This window comes from Microchirus variegatus, assembly GCF_963457635.1.
Source record: "Microchirus variegatus genome assembly, chromosome: 1".
Lineage (NCBI taxonomy): Eukaryota > Metazoa > Chordata > Actinopteri > Pleuronectiformes > Soleidae > Microchirus > Microchirus variegatus.
The window spans coordinates 31,240,387-31,257,707 of record NC_139802.1 but is presented as its reverse complement, the minus strand read 5'-3'; the positions used below and the strand labels follow the sequence as shown (position 1 = coordinate 31,257,707).

Here is a 17,321-nt window from a genome sequence, read left to right as displayed (position 1 = left end):
AATTATTCCACTGTGTAATGACTAACCACTGTGTGAGGGGCGATTAAGACCTAATTAGTCTCTTAACGAACATTCAGTACCCTTACACTAATATAACCCCCTTTAATTAATTAATTTACAATCAGTAATGATATTGCATGCTGCATATTATAAAAAAGGACAATTTCACACCAGTTATGAGAGTATATTTGAAATATTTATTTACACAATGCAACAAAGTGTTCAGTCCAGATGCTAAATATTGTTTTTAAAATACAATTACAATAATAAAAAAATTCTATTTATAGTACAGATGGAGCATAAAGAGACAGAAAATGAATGGCAATATGGCAATGCAACTATAATAAAAAATATATATTTTCACATCAGTTAAACTGAGCTTATAGTTTATAGGGGTTCATGGGGTTCATGTATTCACATGATGAGACGGTATTGGTGATCTGCAGTGTGAAATCGCCATCAGGTGATATGTTATTTAATAATAGTGATTTTGGGACAGGCACATCGGTGTAAACAGGAAGACGTTGTTTTGTGTGTGTGAAGGTGTGTTTTGTATGTTGTATCGCAGACGCAGTCAGCATGCATGACCCGGTTTTCTAAAAGCCGAACGAGTGGCGAGCGTGCTTGGCTCCGCCCAGCAGTTTGTAGTTCAGGCCAATCACAAGGGAGCAGAACTGACTGATGTCCACAAAGTCACAGCAGATGATGTTGACTCCACCGTCCTCAGGCCCCGGCTGCTGCTCGCCCGCCCAGTTCAGCAGCATCCAAAGAGCCTTCGTCGTCATCTTCCTCATGTTCTGGAGGGGATGGAGGACGACGTAAGGCGCGTCTTCTGTCAGGTTAAGGCCGCTGACGTAAAAACCAGCTGGAAAAAAAGAGCAGATTGTCGTTTTTGTCCTTAAATGTTTATTCATGATGCTTAATGATTTTAATACCTGGCCTTCTTCTGTGCTTCTGGTCTTCCAGATAAGAGATCACCTTCTTAGGGTTTGGACTGTCAGCATACCTGGAGACAGTGTGCCACCAACAGGCCAGTCACGTTAGTGTAATTGTAATTTCAAATTAGAGAGGAAGTTCAAGGGAGTATTTTACCAGTAAGGTATCTCAGTCCACAGCTCAGGATGCTGCAGCACCACCTGCTTATTTCCATAGGAAACGATGACCTGTTGATATCTGGACCAGCATGAGCGCAGAGTAAGTGTGTCCTTCATGTACACACACACACACACACATACAGCTGAATCAGCACAGTTTCAGAAAAAAAACCTGATATCAGTTTCAGATATTTTTATCAGTAAACAAAACAATTATTATTGTTATTTTTTACCTGTGGGACGCATAGCTTTTCTCCAAACAGCGCGATGATGCTCTCCACAAGACGGACATGATCTTCATCTCTCAGCGAATCAAAATGCGAGCACGAAATGATCACAATCTCTTTAGGATGAGCATCCAGCCAGGCAGCGAGCTCATACAGAGCCTCCTACATACACACAGATTTAGTTATCAGTTCCAGTCCACAGCCTCTGATTTTAGTACTCCGCTGGATTTGTGTTACCTTGACAGAGACGATTGTGTAGATGCCATGGGCAAAGTATAATTTGCTGCCTCCCGATGGCTTCCTGGCGATCCGTAGGTCCAAAAATCGAATCCCGAGATCACACTGATCACTGAGAACTGATTGCTACACACAAAAAAACACACCTAGCACATTTTTGTTACGACAAATGTAATATTAAAATATAAGGGGAAATAAATACTATGTAAAGTGTGTCATTTTGAAAAATGAATAAAGAATGTGTTACTATGATTTAAATGAAGGGTATATTGCATTTTGTGCAGGTGCGTGTGTAGATCTCACCTGTGTGGTGGCCCAGCGGTAAACACAGGGACGAGTCCAGCAGGGAAACAGACTGTCCAGGACTCTGAGGAGGCAGGACTCTGATCTCAGTACAGGTGAGGACTTATCCAGACAGAAGGACATGCTGTCATGGCTTCCTACAAGAATGGGACAGCCAGATGTTGAGTGTCCACATACTTTTGAAGAACACCCATTATACAGGAAGTTCACATGCAATCTAAAATCAACCAACTCATCCGTGTGAGTGTGTTCAAAGTCTATTTATTTAAATATTTATTGAAAAAAAAGATCCCAGTTTACCCTCTGGGGCCTGTTGTTTTCTTTACCGGGTATGGCCAAATTCCACAGCGGAACATCCAACAGTTCCTCGGGCAGAGAGGACATCCAGTCCGGGTTCCTTTCGAGATGTGTCCACTGTTCGTCCTCCATCTTCTTCTCCTTCCTTCGTCTTCGTCACTTGAATATTGTCATTTCGCTGTTTAATTATTTCATGTCGGTCGATACTTTCTGTTGTTTTATTCAGGAAAAAAGACTCCTCTGTTTACAAATTCTTCCGGGTTCGAGCTCCACTAGCGTCGTTAACGTAATTGCAACTTCCTGTTTTCAAAATTAAAGCTGATACACAAAGAGTTTATTTTCAAAATAAAGGCCACATTCGCATTATATTGTCGTTACAGGTTAATTTAGTCACTGAAATATAACTCAAACCAGCAAGAGTGTGCATTTTCTGTATAACCATACAATGCAAAAGAAGAGTAAAAATATCATATTTGGTATGTTAAGGCCACTGTAGTATTTGTGGCATGCATTCTAACCATTAGATGCGACGAATTACAGGCTACAGCTTTTAAATTATTGGTTGTAATTTAAATTAGCACTGTCAGCTGTTCGCAATAATCAAACTATAAATGCACTTGATAACAAAATTTCCCATGTTAGCATATTCTCCTGTTATGTAAAATACCACAAATATAATAATCCAATCCAGTCCAATAATCCAATTTATTTCTCTAGCACATTTAAAAACAACCAAATTGACCAAAGTGCTGTACATCACATAAATACATAAAACAGACAGGATAACAATAAAAAAACAGAACGTAAAACCAATACAACACACAAACAAGGTCAATAAACGATATTATAAACGATAATTAATTAATTGATTAATTAATTTATTAAAATTAAATAAGATAATAATACATAAATAAAGTAAATGCACAAAAAAAAAGTTCAAACAAATTACTGATGGAGAAACTAGCTGGAAACAAACATCCTGTCAGAATTAACTTAATTAATTAGCCTTTAAAGGTGAAGTAAGTAGTTTATGGTGCCATCTAGAGGAGAGGCTGAAATTTACAACAAAGACCTGCTGCTCTGCTCACCCCCTCCCTTCCCTGAGCGCTACGGTATCCTCAGCCGGTCAAATGTCGTCCTTTTCGTCTTTCTCCATGTCGGCAGATGAGGTTCGTGAGGCGAGGGAGAGGGCGAGTTACCGCGGCCATAGCAGACGAAGCGGAGAGAGTGGAGGCGGGACTTCCGCTACAAGTAAAGAGACGCTTGATTTGTTCTCTCGCGTTTGTCCTTACAGGCTCCGGTAGAAACATGGCGTCTCACTGCTAACAGTGGCAATGCAACCGCGGCCCGCGACCATGTTATTTTACATGACTTTTTGAAACACTACGAAAATGAAACAAAAACTATTATACATCGACTAGACAATGCAGGAGCACATAATATGTATAAAAAAGTGGATTTTGGGTTATATAAACCCATAAATACTACATAGTGTCCCTTTAACCCTAACTGTCAATATTACCAAGAATACAGCAAAAAGTCAAACTAAATTGAACTCAGTGAGCCCATTAGATAACCCCCCCGTGACTCCAAACTGCATTTGCTTCTTTCAGTTCTTGAGAAACAGTTTATTCCTTAATTTAGATGTAATCTTATTCGATGTTTCTTTAAAACGACTGGATCTAAGAAGTGCATTTGTTGTAATTGCATGGACACTTGGATAGACATTTCGCTCAGATCTTTTTCTCTGTCGCCAATTTGACACAAAGCAGTTTATTTCACGTCAGGGGGTAAGAGGTAAAAGGTTGTTTGTTTGTTTATATAGTGACAAACAAGAATGTCAACACAACACATGATCGAGCACTGCAAATTACGTTCAGAAAGCAGATTAAATGAGTACATTGTGTAAGGAATAAATACAAGTAAGAAAAAATACATTTACATTACAATTGCATTTAGTGCAGAGCCCAATGCCATGAATGTAGACATGCTTTATTCATTTATTGATTAATCTTCTACTGCTTCATCATCCTCATGATTTTCGTGCGGTGCCAACGTTGTTTTATGTATGTATATATATGTATATGTATATATCTAAATATATATCTAAAGATCTAAATGTTATTTATCCTCATAAGTTGGCTATAAAAGATAAGATAAGATAAGTTTGCAATACAATAGGTTACAGTAAATGGCAGTGAAATACCCTGTAATTTAAAAAAGTGAATTAAAGTAAAGAAAAGTAGTAGAATAGTAGGATCCCAACTGTACGTTCACCCTCCACATGATCACAATTACTGCAATATTAGATTATCCTGATATATTTGCGCACTGTGTGCTGCTGAGGAATGCATGACACACACAAAAAATGCGAACGATAAGTAAATGAAGGTCAGAGCAGAATGTAAATGTTATGTGTCCTTATGTGACATAAGGACACATAACATATGGACTTTTGCAGGTAAATTTTGGCAGCAATTGTTTGGCAGCAATTGTATCAAATTCAGCATGTAGACATGGTCAAGATCAGCCTGTTAAAGTTAAAACGGATCTCCAGAATGAGGAGAAAAGAGGAGGTGATTAAAGTGACTTGGTTGTCGGTGCCAGACAGGCTGATCTGAGTAATTCAGATATTGTTTTCCCACTGGGATTCTTCTCACACAACCAACTCAGTGAATGATCTGAAAAAGAGAAAAATACTTTTGTCACAGACGTAAACAAATTCTTGCTTTCACCACCAGACAAGATGGAAATACACACCTGGAAACACCTGGAATATCATATATGCGAAGCAAATCAGTACAACAGGACAGCGTTTTTACTAAATACTGTAGGGCTGTTAAGAAGAGGAAAGAATGTGAATTGCCACTCAAATTAAATTCAAATTATTGTCAATTGAATCGAATTAAATGTTGTTTATTCTTTTTTTCTTTTCTTCTAAATTTCAAGTCATGGGACTTCTCAGTGACTTCCATAGTAAAGTTCATTGCTCATCTCTCGCTGCCCTTTTACAGATTTTACAGAAGCTTGTGACTTGAGAGGAGGCCCATGACCCTGGCTTCAACAAGATATTAAACATTCAAACAATGCAGTAAAGATATGGCGTTGAGTGTTTTAGTGAGTGTGTGAGTCCCTCAAAACAGCTCCATTATGTTGTGATGTGTGTGAAAACACCTGCATCCCCTTGTTCACGTTGAGTGAATCAGTATTGCTATTTTCCACACTATTTTTAGGTTGCACCTTTAACAGTGTTAGTCAGAATGTCTCCTTTTTCTTTCAGTGACCAATAAACCAATCAAGTAAAACTAAATAAAACCTACAGTAATTAATAGAGTTCTATCAGCGCAGCCTCAGGTTCTTGATTTAATTGAACCTTTGTTAACTTTTCATCTGCCTCTTATGTCAAAGCCTCAGTTCACATGATGAACTCAGATCCAGGACAGTGCGTGCATTCACCCTAAATCTGAGTTCTTCTCATGTTGATTCAACGAAATGTTTTGTTGTTGTTTGTGCCAACATGTTTTCTTGATCATTAACTTTCTAATTGAAATTTGGCAGACGACTTGTCCTCATTAATTATTGTCTTTGCAAGTTTCTTGCTCTGTGGGCCATTTCAAAGAGGACTCTTCATGTCAAACAAATCTGAATGACACATAAAAAAAGCCTTAATTCCATTTCTTCATTAGAAAGCATTCAAAACAGCACATCGTCTGCCACGCTCACATTATAAGTTTCCATTTGCACTTATATCCAGAAGGCTGTTTTTACTGAGATTGCACAAAATTTCAAGCGAGTCTCACCCATGATTATGATGTTATTTCTCTCCATGTGTATCATGTCACATTGCTGCATAGAACCACAGGTTATGTCGTTCCATCGTCAGCTTCCTGCTCTCACAGGATGATGGAGAACGTGTCGGATGTTATTTTGTGTTTTTTGTGCAGTTTCTGCTGATGTAGTCAGTGTCAAAAGTACACTGACAAAAGTGTATTTTCACACTCAAAAATCAGGAGGATTAGTAATTTGAAGAAACTAATCCCAACTCGGTTGCTTCATTGCACCTTTAACCACCTGTTTTAGGAGTTTTAAAAGCCAGATAAATTGTTTATTTTGAAATAATTTATTACTGTAATATTATTATTTTACCTAGTAACATGTAGGGATTACAAAACAGTCATAATATGCATAGTTTTGACTTTCTTTGACAGAAAAAGTAAAAGTTGAAAGTAAAAAGTAAAATATACTGATTTTTATACTTTGAGATGCTGCCATCTTTACCGTTTGACTGCAGATTTTTGGATTCACTTCCAAAATAAAGATCACTTTTTGACTGTATTTACAAAAGTAATATAATCAGTAATATAATGACAAATGTAACTTTAAGTTTGATAGTGGACACCATTTCCCTAAGTGTTGTGCACAAGAGTTCCTCATTTCACATCAGGATTCTCCGTATTTTTGCTTGAATTTATAGTAGTCTGGATATAAAGTGACCTGCCCACTCTGGTCAGATAACTGCCTCCAACCTCCTGCCCCAGTGTCAGTCACACATCGTGCTCTCATAAAGCAGATGAACTACAGTTTGCTGGTCAGACTCCACTGGTCTCCGTCTGTGAACAGGTTCCTCCTCTGACACTCAGGATTCACTCGCAGGTAACAACTCCTTCACTTATTTTGAATCTTTGTATAATTAAAACAATTTCATAGGACTTTGGTGATTTTATACCTGTAACACATCTTACATGTGCCTTAGAGACTTATTTGATCTTCTTGTGCAGCATTTTGTCACAAATTAACACACTGACTTAATATTTTAAGGCTTTAAGGATTATAATGTGACGGGATTGTTTGGAGAGGAATGATCAGGGGATGACACAGGTGTTCGAACAGTGAACATTGTTCATAGTGCAATGTTTGAAGGGATGCAAGAGTTTTATACAGATCTAAATCTAAAAATATTAATAGGAAGGTTGTAAGGGTTTACATAGGGATTAAAGGAAGGGTGTTCAGACAGAAAATCCATTCATTCATTCGCAAATATTTCAGTTGTGTAAAAATACGACGGGCAACAATTTATATCCTAGAAATTATAATAATGCTTAAAATCAACATGCTTGGGTTGGATTTTCCTTTATTTCAGATATTCAAGCATTAAGCACCGTCTTAAACAAATGTAGCTACAGTGATGTTGTCCATAGCTTACCATTCGCGTACAGAGGTTTACAGTCTGAAAAAGAAAAGGGAAATAAATTGTAATCTCACTCCATATGTTCTTTCCTTTAGTAAATTTGTTAAAAGTTGTTAAAATGTGCTTGTCACTTTTCTTCCCTCCAGGTTATAACCAATGTTCTCACTTTTAATTACAATTCATCTCTCATTGAATGAGTAAGCTTAACTGGATTTAAAAGTCACATCGTGCCAAGTAATATTTAAATTGAAGGCATCTACTCTTCTCTCAATTGTGTTGTTGGCTGCATTCTTATGCCTTAATTATATGTACTACTCAGAATTCAATCATCTCTCAAGGCTTGTGCAAAGTCATGATCATGTGACATACTGGACTAAATGAGTGTGATAGTGTTTTTAAAACTTAAATAAATTCAATATAATTGCTTTGATGGTTTGCTTCTTGGACTCTAAGCTAATTTCTCAGAAAATGAAATCAAAATTCTTGCTTACTAAGAGACAGACAACTGTGGTCAAAGCCACAACTTCCATGATGGATGTAATTAATTGAAATCAAAGTTCTTAAGCTCACATAGAGCTTGATGTTGGGAATGTCCTGGCTGCAGTTCAGTTAAGTTCATGCCACTCTCCTTTGATTCAATTTATTAACAGGACTGAGGAATCAAAGGGCATATTAACCAGTATGGCTGACTGCTGCGACTGCACGGAATGTAAGCAGTCCTTATATGGGAACAAGTACATCCTGAAGGAGGAGGAGCCATACTGCCTTAAGTGCTATGAGGCACTTTTCTCCCACAACTGTGAAGTGTGCCATAAGCTCATTGGCTGCACCAACAAGGTGACATTTTAGATTTGACTGGATTTTCCCCTTTTTTTCATTTATATATACTACATTTTCCCATCAGTGTTTACAGCTAACCTGAACCATAACCTGTTTTTACTCAAAACTGACTGTATGTCTTATCTCCACCACAATGAAGCCTATCTTAAAATGTGCTTTCTTGTCTTACTAGTAACTTAATAGGCTTCTCTGTTATTTAAATTTGACATTAAACTCTTTTACTTCCATTTACTTCTCCAGGATCTATCATTTAAGGACCGTCACTGGCACAGCGAATGCTTCCTCTGCATGGAATGCAGCCGGTCTCTGGTGGAACGACCCTTTGCCACCAGGGATGACATGTTGATGTGCATCGAGTGCTACAGCAACAAATTCTCTGCCAAGTGCAATGCATGTCTGAAGACCATCATGCCAGGTTAGGAGGCCTGATTGTACATTAAATAATGTTTAAACGCCACACAGATGAAGCGAAATGTGGACATTTTAATTTCAAAATCAACCAAAAGCAATTGTTTTTCCTATTATGTTAGACTTGTAACTGCAGTATGACATGAGCTGGTTGACTTGAATACCATTAGGACAATTGTAATCATACAATGAATGATATCATGAAAATCATTGATTTCAATAAACCCACATGTTATTATTGGTAATGACAGTTTCACTGGGTATAGGAAGGACACATGGAATCAGCTCCAATTGGATGCTGAAATGCATGATTCAGTCTTTTCTTCTTACACACAACTCCCCAAACCCTCCCTCCACCAACCAGGCACTAAAAAGATGGAGCACAAGGTCAACAGTTGGCATGAGAACTGTTTCACCTGCAACCGTTGCCAGCAGCCCATCGGCACCAGGACCTTCGTCCAGAAGGAAGCCAACAACTACTGCCTGCCCTGCTACGAGAAGCTGTTTGCTCTGCAGTGTGTCCAATGCAAGCAGGTGAAACCATTTAAATATTAACTTGGCTGTGATTTAAATTCAGTTGTCTCACCATTGACAGGAAGCTCTGGTTCTCTCCAGCTTCTGTCAATGAAATGTGATTGTAAATCAGTACATTGATGCAAAATGTGTGACTTTTGTTATCCTTTATACTCAGTATTTTAAAGATATGTATTATATTTGTTTATGCTTTTACTGAGTGAAATGTACATGTCAAGTTTAAAGTTCATGTATAAAGCCCTTACAGTAAATTAAATAATTTAAAGTAAAGGGGCAAAGCTAGCTGTTAAATGAAAGGGTTTAAATTAAGTTCTGGCTGAAATTTGGAGAAGAAGAAAAGTTAACATTTTATGTCATGCAGTTGCATAACTTTAGATTATTACTATTATTGTACATATTTGACGTGCATATGAGCAGGTATGACAGTAAAAAACGAGGTTCTTTGTTGCACAAGAACATGCATTTTTGACCTTGAGAGTCGTCAGACTGTCTGTCTGCTGAGGAAGACATTGAGCTGTGTGGTTGAAAGCATGTGTAAAATCTTAGAAAGCTCTATGTTAATCATCATGTAATCCTATTTTTCCTAATTATCCTAATTTCCTGTTTAACTTCCAGCCCATCACCACTGGAGGAGTGAACTACCGTGAGCAGCCCTGGCATAAGGAGTGCTTTGTTTGCATCGGCTGTAAGCAGCAGCTGGCCGGCCAGCGCTTCACCTCTCGGGACGACTTCACCTACTGCCTTGAATGCTTCTGCAACCTGTTTGCTAAGAAATGTGCCTCCTGCACCATCCCCATCAGCGGTAAATGTACCTTCTGTCACAATGACCTTTGTTTATGCAAATCTGCTTGACTGAATTTGGAGAATTAATGAATTTAAAGTGGTTTAATTTTCTCTACCTGGGAAAACATTAATTCCCAGTTTAATGTCATCAACACGTGACAGATACATTCATACAATGTTTTCTCAGGTACATTGTCGGGCTAATCTCGACTAGTAATATAATCTGTGTTCATTTAAAACGCTACGCCATCCAGAAAATATAAATCCTCAATGTTTGACTTTTAAAGTTACTTAGAAAAATAACAATTTTGTTTTATTTTGCATTCTTAAAGTCATAGGACCTTCATATGAAACCAATTATGAGCAAAATACTCAAAGTAAAGGTCAACGGGAGCAACTATAAGTGACACAGAAACATTCCCAGGTCATATGCTTCTCCTTGGCGTCCTGTGTATCCAATCATGATCAATTACAGAATATTACATTACAGGGATCATGAGACCAGTTAAGGCTGTTTGTTCTCCTTGTAAAGCACATCACACGTTACTTACGCCTCCACTTCACTGCCTTTGTCTCAGGTCTCGGGGGAAGCAAGTACATCTCCTTTGAGCAGCGCCAGTGGCACCCCAACTGCTTCAACTGCAAGAAGTGCTGCGTGTCCCTGGTTGGCCGAGGTTTCCTGACGTGCAAAGATGACGTCCTTTGCGCCGATTGCGGCAAAGAGTTCTGAGTGCACTCCAAAGCTGAAAGGAGTTTGTCCAAGATGGCTGCCATTAAAAGAGCCTTGGAAAAAAAATTCTCTTAACCCCACCTTTTTTGCATTATATGCCATCATTTATCAATTTCTCACACATTAACCTATTTTCTGCATGCAATGACAATCCCTAATTTTAACTTTTAAATTGTATTTTAACTGCTTAATTAGTTTCTTAGAAATGTTAATCATTTGTAAAATTAAAAACAACCGGCAGTGAAATAATGATAGTCTGCGTGTGGCATCAACAAAGCCAGGATTGACAGATGTTTCAGAGCCCATCAAGAACATGTTTAATTGTTTTTATGGATGACACTACAATAGCAATTTATTTTACTGAATTGTACTATTACTAATACTGTTTGGTCTTATTACAAATATTTTGTTTGATGGAATTTAAATCTGTGTCAATCAATAAAGGTGTTTTGATTTGTTGAATGTACCTGTGGATCCGTGGTTTGAAAAGTATTTCAAATAGCTACTGTTGTGCTAGAGAATTACACCATTTACACTGAGGAAACAGTATCTTTATCCATTGAATTAATAATTGGTAATACACATATTACTTGTGCTTTCCGGATGCATCCAAGCCCTTGTTAAGAATACACTATTTTTATGTGTAATTTTTTAAATACTGAGGTCAGCAGTTAAAACATAGCCCACCTGCAACCCATTAACAAGAAAAGAAGAATCACTGCAACACTGAAGAGTTTTGACCATTTTGGCAAAAGCTGATCATCTTCATGGTTGATAAAATTATTTATTAAAATATTTTAAAGGGCAACAACATCTGAATAGTAGTGAATAATAAAGTTCTTGATAAAATTCACATCTGGGGTTGAATTGCTCCACTGGTTTTTGGTTTGAAGATGACAAAGATCGTCTGTGTGTACTAAAATATAAAATAAAAGACGGTTTTTCGAGAGAAGTCTCACTCTGTCCAGTTTCCAATTCAAACTCTAAATTACAAAAACGTTAATTGTGATAAATGATATATAAACATATAATAGGTTAGGGTGTATAATTATGTTTAGTCACTTTGACGTTATGGCTTTGTGATATAGTTCTTGATTTTAAGGAAGGTTCAATATTTGGTTGTATGGAGACTTACTGTACATAGACGATCTTTGTATAGCAAACCGGATGTCGGCAGCAGGTGCCACAGGAAGTGTGTTCGTCCCTGTCTGCAGATGAAAAAAGAAGCTATCGGCGTTTAACTGACATAATCCACTTAAAAATTTCAACAAAAGAAGGATAACATATACTGTAAGCTATGTGTCCGGTTTTCTGGGATTCGCATCGCTAACCCGTCGTATCGCTTTTTAAAAAAATTGCATCGCTGGAGTGCAGAAAAAGGTTATAGCTGTAAAAGCTACCGCGTTGGCTAGGTAGGCGGCTAACTAAATGAGCAAGGCTTTGTTAGCCACAATGCTAAGCAAAAACTATACAATTTAAAACACTAAAGAAATAAGCTACGAATGTGTTTCTCAACTCGTGTGTTTTGTGTAAATGGATATTATTATGTATATGCATCGAATATCGATTCATCACTCGTCGTTATTGATACTCTTTCTGCAAAGTAGGGTACTGTTTTATTGAAAATTTGAAAAAAGTGCCAAGTATCTACTGCTGTGGCACGTTTAATCTATCAGTTGCTTAAAGGATATAATTATGCAGTCGAGCTTCTGCTGTCGTTATAATGGAACTCAAGGGAAAATTCCGTTAAAATAATGGTTTTAATGCTACACTATAAGCTAAATAAATCATTGTCTATGTGTTGTCAATATTTCTGGCTTTAAACTACGAATACAGACATGCTACCAAGTGAAATCCATCATTTTTATTTTATTATTATTTATATTAGTGTATTAGTGTATTAGTGTATTATTTATCTCCACTAGTTTTAAAAATTATTGTATGTCATTTTAGATAGTATGCAGTTATTTTGTGTGATCATGAAATTGTTTTGTGTTTACAGTTGAAATGAGCAACCCGGCTGTGAGCAACCCTGCTGTGCCCAACCATCGGAGGACCAAGCCTGGAGGTGAGCAGGGTCTGGTGGCATTTTGATAAATACTTTAAGATAATTTGGGTCATTGAGTGACAACATACAATAATAATAATACAATATGTCATGACAAAGATATTTGTATGATCAAAACCACATATGCTACTGCAGATTTGTGCACATCAACCTAGCATGTAGGGTAAATGGAGAGAAAACCATTGCTTGTAGATGGAGCCACATTTAGTAAAGCAAGTGACTGATTCTGAGGCATATGTTTATTGCAGGCATAAAGCCAGGGCCTGTGACCAGCGGCGTGACTGGACCGTCCTCTCAGATCCCTGGTCTGTCCCAGACTGCCGATGAAAGCACTCCAGTGGAGAGGACCAGTGGACGGCGAGTTGGGATATTTGAGAGTGACTCGGACTACATTAAGCTTGCAAAACAGGGAGGACACAAAGGTAAATAAAAACTCAGAATGTAATGCCTCATTATGACTGACTATTTATGGTAGATATTTACACACACTCGTGCTAATTCCATTGTGTATTAGCTTGCATATTGTATTGTGTTGCATTTTGATAAAATATCTTCTCCCAATGATTTTGCTCTCCTATCTGTCTTTGTCCTCTGGAGGAACACTATGCCAGACTTCATTAATCTCCAATTTAAACATGTTTCCCCATACTCATTTAACAGAAGCCTAATTGCTTTTAGTTTGATAAAAGAGCACAGATGGCCACTGACAAATGGGGAAAAACGAGCCAAACTCAATTAGGAAAAGTGTAGATTAAAGATGAAGTAGCTGTTATCTATTTGTAAAGTGTTTGTTCATACAATTTTATGTCTTAATATTTGTGGCTTTTTTGTGATTTCAGCACAGATGTCTTTGACTAAACAATACATTATTTCTTTTTAAATTCAAGTTTGTCTTAGTTAATCTACTGTCCCTCTGTTAATTGTGGAGATATGTGACGATAAGGCAAGACATTCTTGAAGTGATTTTCTTACCACCAAAGTGCTACTGTCCAAATTCATGTCAACAGGGCATCTTATCAGGAAATATCTTCGGCAGCTGTAGTACACATGCCAAGACTGGAAGTTGTGCTGTAACACTCCACCAAAAACATATAATTATTACAAATATAATAACAGAGTTATGAATGAACCGAGCCAGGGGAAAGAAAGGGAAATAATGTTTGTTTACTTTTTGTGCCGTTTCTGTGTGCGACTTTACAGGGCCAATTAGTGAGAAATTTAGAGACATTTGAATACTTTCTGAGAAGGAAATGCACAATTCTGCAGAGAGTCGAGCACGCTCACACACAGAGAAGCACTGTGTGAGCGCAGCAAGCTCACATACAGAGTCTCACACACAAGCCGTGTCTTACTCCCGGGCACAGACGAGCTGTGATTGTTCAGTGCAGCAGACTGTGTGTGGCACAATCACTGATCTGTTTTGTTCATTCAAGTAATAATAGGTTTCGTTTTCTCCTCTCTATTTTACGATTCAACACTCTTATTTCAAGACCAGCAATCTTCTTTGTTCACAGATGAACCCCTTTATTTTAGGGAATGACATGTTAGATCATTGACCATGGTGAATCAACCTAATTCTTTCCAAATGGAGCTATTCAAGTAATTTAGTGGGAATTCTTGTATTTTTTAAATATCACAATATGCGTTGTAAAAAAAAATTCACACTTACACTGTAGAGGACTTGGGCAATTATTTATCCCTGAAGCTAACGCAAGTTAAATGACACATTGTGTTTTGAAGGTGTGATGCAGTGGTCATGATCGCTGGCAGGTTTTTGGTTACATTTGCAATATTGTGTCTCTCCCTGCAGGACTGTTGAGTCATGATGTTGATGGGGAGGATCAACCAAAGAAAGTGTACAATCCACCCACAAGCTGGTTTGGACCTGATGAGTCAAAGAGGTAAGACACTGAAATAAGTAATCTGTCCTGATGATGTGTCGTCCACATGAGACACGATAGGTGTACCGTTTAACCCGGAGTCCTTTTTTCATCATATCAGAGTCTTGTGTAAATCTTGTTTTCTTATGTCAGTATACTGGTGATTATGTACCTGTAAAATATAAAAAAAATAGGTCATAAATGGAAAAAAACTTGTTCCTGGGTTTCATTTGAAAACGTGATGAACTGCTATGTCGAGCAATTACGCAAACAGGCAAAATATGCCACGATGTAAAGGGTGGCGAGCAATAAATTCACATCGTATGTCACCATGGTTTTGTGCTTACAGTGGAAACAAAGCAACGTCTCCCAACAGCCAGATGAAGGGGGGCAGCCAGCCCCTGTTTGCGCCGTTTGGCACTGATAACAATGGGTCCTGGGAAAGAGAGACTGATAGCTTTTTCCCTGATAAAGTTAAGGTGAATAGACCAAACTAGTCACCCCCAACATGGACACCATACCAATACCTGTCATATTTTATTATTTTAATTTTTTACCATCACCATTCCTCTTATTTTCACGTGATCCATCGTTCCATTATTTCGTATTTTTGTTACATTTCATGTGGGTTTCATTTTCTGCCGGTGTACTTTGGCTCTATGGCAATTTTGTGGAAATATTCATAAAGTTTCAGGTAAGTGTTGCTTGGAAATGACCTGATAAAATAAGACATTCATTTGAAATATAAGCTATACATGCATTTCAAAATCACCTCATGTTTAAGTAATTGAAGAATTTTTTTCAATAAACAGCAAGGCTGATATCTTGAAATAATATCATATGTAGGTGAAGTGCAATAATTGCAAACATTATTTAGTATTAGAATGTAAACATGGACTAAAATGTTAATAACATATCAGCATTTGCTGTTACAAGAGAGTCCTGTTTTTTGAATACAGTATAATAAGCAAATGTATAATGGCTATATGTCTATGATTTGTTTAGATGGTGTGTTGAGTTTTGTTTGGTTGACTCCAGGGAATGGTGCACATTTTTGTTTTATTGCTCAAGTGTCTCTTCAATCATCTTCATCGCACGACTAATTTCACCCAAACTTGTTTTAATAATAATTTATTAGTCAGATACTCCACAAGTTCATTTGTGGTTTTGAGTGGAGTTCGTATTAACTGTGGTTTGGTGACATTTCATTGCTGCAGGAGTCTCCTGACGGTGTTGCCAGCGAGTTGGAGGGTCTCTCTCTAACCAACAAATACAAGAGAGTGTGAGTAGATCTCTTTTCGTCCAGGTCTAATCAATTATTTAACATCCCAATGTGTTTTCGACACTTTTCACTCAAGTTAACCCTTCAAACTCTGGATGAACGGTTTTATGGTTAAATTAGAGGTGGTGGTTGTTGTCAGACAAAGACAGTAATGGTGCTGTCTGCCATCTCTCTCTCTCTCTCCAGATGTCATGATAAGAAGGCTCCTCCTGTCAGCATGACCATGCTGCTGAGTCACGGTTATGTGGAAGAGCAGAAGTCTCCCAATGATGACGATGCCTCAAGTATGACTCCTTGATTATTATAATGCACAGTACAGTCCACATGCACATTACTAGTTGTTATCTTTTTTCAAGTACAAGTTACACAAGACAGCATTAGGATATAAGGCTTTTGAAGAAGTTTCGTTTTGTTACAATTTTTTTTATTTATCCACTGATTTCTGTAAGATTTCTGTGAGTGTCCCTTATAGGTAATGTTTCAAAAAAAGCTGGCAGTCGAACATTTTTACCTCCCTTTTCTCCCCTGAGGTATAAACATTGTCAACATACTCGTCTTTATTATGGGACTATGAACTCACAACCTAAGAGTGTGTGACTAGAATGTCTTTAAATGTCGACCAATGGATGCAAAGCTTTGTTAGTTTTTCTTAAAAAAACAATGAATTTACCTGTTTTTAATGTTTTTTGACTCACTTGCAATAAGATTATCTGTATGTATTTTTCTTACTTTTTTCTTGTAGGTATGACCTCAGAGCAAACCAGCACCATTGCAACGGAGGATGTGGATGACGTGGAGTAGTGTGCACAGGTTCTCATCTAGAGGGAAAAGAGCGGGGGTCGTCCTGACTCCAGTTCATGGTGTCACAATTCCACAAACACGCCACTCTGCCCGTCTCAGATTCACTTGCATTAATTGTACATCCACTGACTTTTTTTTTTTTTATTATTATTATTATTATTATTCATGTTTATGCAAAAGGTACTGTCATTTTTGTTTGCTTTAATTTAAAAAAAACGAGTTGGCACATATTTTATTAAGTAGACGTGTTGGTACGCGCAGTATTATTTTGTTCAGTCCGTGTTTTGTCGTGCCTCAATTTGAAAGACAAGTTGTGCGCTGGGAGTTAAAATAACAATTCGGGTTGAAATCTAAAAACAGCCTTACCTGCTAAATCTTCCATTTGGCTGGCGGCTGCCGTTAACTCCCCTCCCTGGTTGTATGAAGGTTGAGTTAGTGAATTTTAGTGTTAGGTGTGCTATAATGAATTGTGGTTCCAGTGATGTGAAACATTTGTTTTGATCGAGGGCTCCTGCTTTCTGATGGGATGTCCGAGGTGTGTGTGTGTGTGTCCTCAGCTGTAGAGGTGGATATGATCATTCGTTGAGACGGTAACCCTGCAGCTGTGACCACATGCCAAAGTGTGTACTGGTGGCTATATCCGCAGTGG

The 17,321-nt window shown here is 37.7% G+C and overlaps 3 protein-coding genes across 3 annotated transcripts; 2 read left to right on the top strand and 1 right to left on the bottom strand.

Annotated features, from left to right (window-relative positions):
• Nucleotides 1-303: 303 nt before the first annotated feature.
• LOC310924547 (PI-PLC X domain-containing protein 1-like) lies at nt 304-2,342 on the bottom strand. The gene is made up of 7 exons (XM_083886330.1): nt 2,188-2,342; nt 1,862-1,998; nt 1,559-1,684; nt 1,328-1,483; nt 1,093-1,205; nt 936-1,006; nt 304-865 (listed from the first exon to the last, which is right to left on the bottom strand). The coding sequence occupies exons 1-7, from the start codon at nt 2,288-2,290 to the stop codon at nt 597-599; spliced, it is 975 nt and encodes a 324-aa protein (XP_083742456.1). The 5' UTR covers nt 2,291-2,342; the 3' UTR covers nt 304-596.
• A 5,685-nt stretch (nt 2,343-8,027) lies between these two features.
• LOC310931350 (four and a half LIM domains protein 2-like) lies at nt 8,028-10,641 on the top strand (the record flags this gene model as incomplete). The annotated part of the gene is made up of 5 exons (XM_083894481.1): nt 8,028-8,183; nt 8,427-8,601; nt 8,959-9,128; nt 9,744-9,930; nt 10,490-10,641. The coding sequence occupies 5 exons, from the start codon at nt 8,028-8,030 to the stop codon at nt 10,639-10,641; spliced, it is 840 nt and encodes a 279-aa protein (XP_083750607.1).
• Nucleotides 10,642-11,868: 1,227 nt separating this feature from the next.
• Nucleotides 11,869-17,026, top strand: cUnh7orf57 (chromosome Un C7orf57 homolog). The gene is made up of 8 exons (XM_083890940.1): nt 11,869-11,931; nt 12,644-12,709; nt 12,958-13,131; nt 14,520-14,610; nt 14,939-15,068; nt 15,807-15,871; nt 16,058-16,155; nt 16,614-17,026. Exons 2-8 carry the CDS (start codon nt 12,649-12,651, stop codon nt 16,670-16,672), a joined length of 678 nt encoding a protein of 225 aa, XP_083747066.1. The 5' UTR covers nt 11,869-11,931; nt 12,644-12,648; the 3' UTR covers nt 16,673-17,026.
• Nucleotides 17,027-17,321: the final 295 nt, after the last annotated feature.

What these genes read in the sequence shown, in the direction of transcription:
- LOC310924547 (XM_083886330.1), bottom strand. Translation starts at nt 2,290, where the DNA reads ATGGAGGACGAACAGTGGACACATCTCGAAAGGAACCCGGACTGGATG. An exon ending in TGGACTGAGATACCTTACTG is followed by an intron (nt 1,007 to 1,092) that starts GTAAAATACTCC and finishes CACTGTCTCCAG; the next exon opens with GTATGCTGACAGTCCAAACC. An exon ending in GAAGCACAGAAGAAGGCCAG is followed by an intron (nt 866 to 935) that starts GTATTAAAATCA and finishes CTTTTTTTCCAG; the next exon opens with CTGGTTTTTACGTCAGCGGC.
- cUnh7orf57 (XM_083890940.1), top strand. Translation starts at nt 12,649, where the DNA reads ATGAGCAACCCGGCTGTGAGCAACCCTGCTGTGCCCAACCATCGGAGG. An exon ending in AAAACAGGGAGGACACAAAG is followed by an intron (nt 13,132 to 14,519) that starts GTAAATAAAAAC and finishes CTCTCCCTGCAG; the next exon opens with GACTGTTGAGTCATGATGTT. An exon ending in CAATGATGACGATGCCTCAA is followed by an intron (nt 16,156 to 16,613) that starts GTATGACTCCTT and finishes TTTTTCTTGTAG; the next exon opens with GTATGACCTCAGAGCAAACC.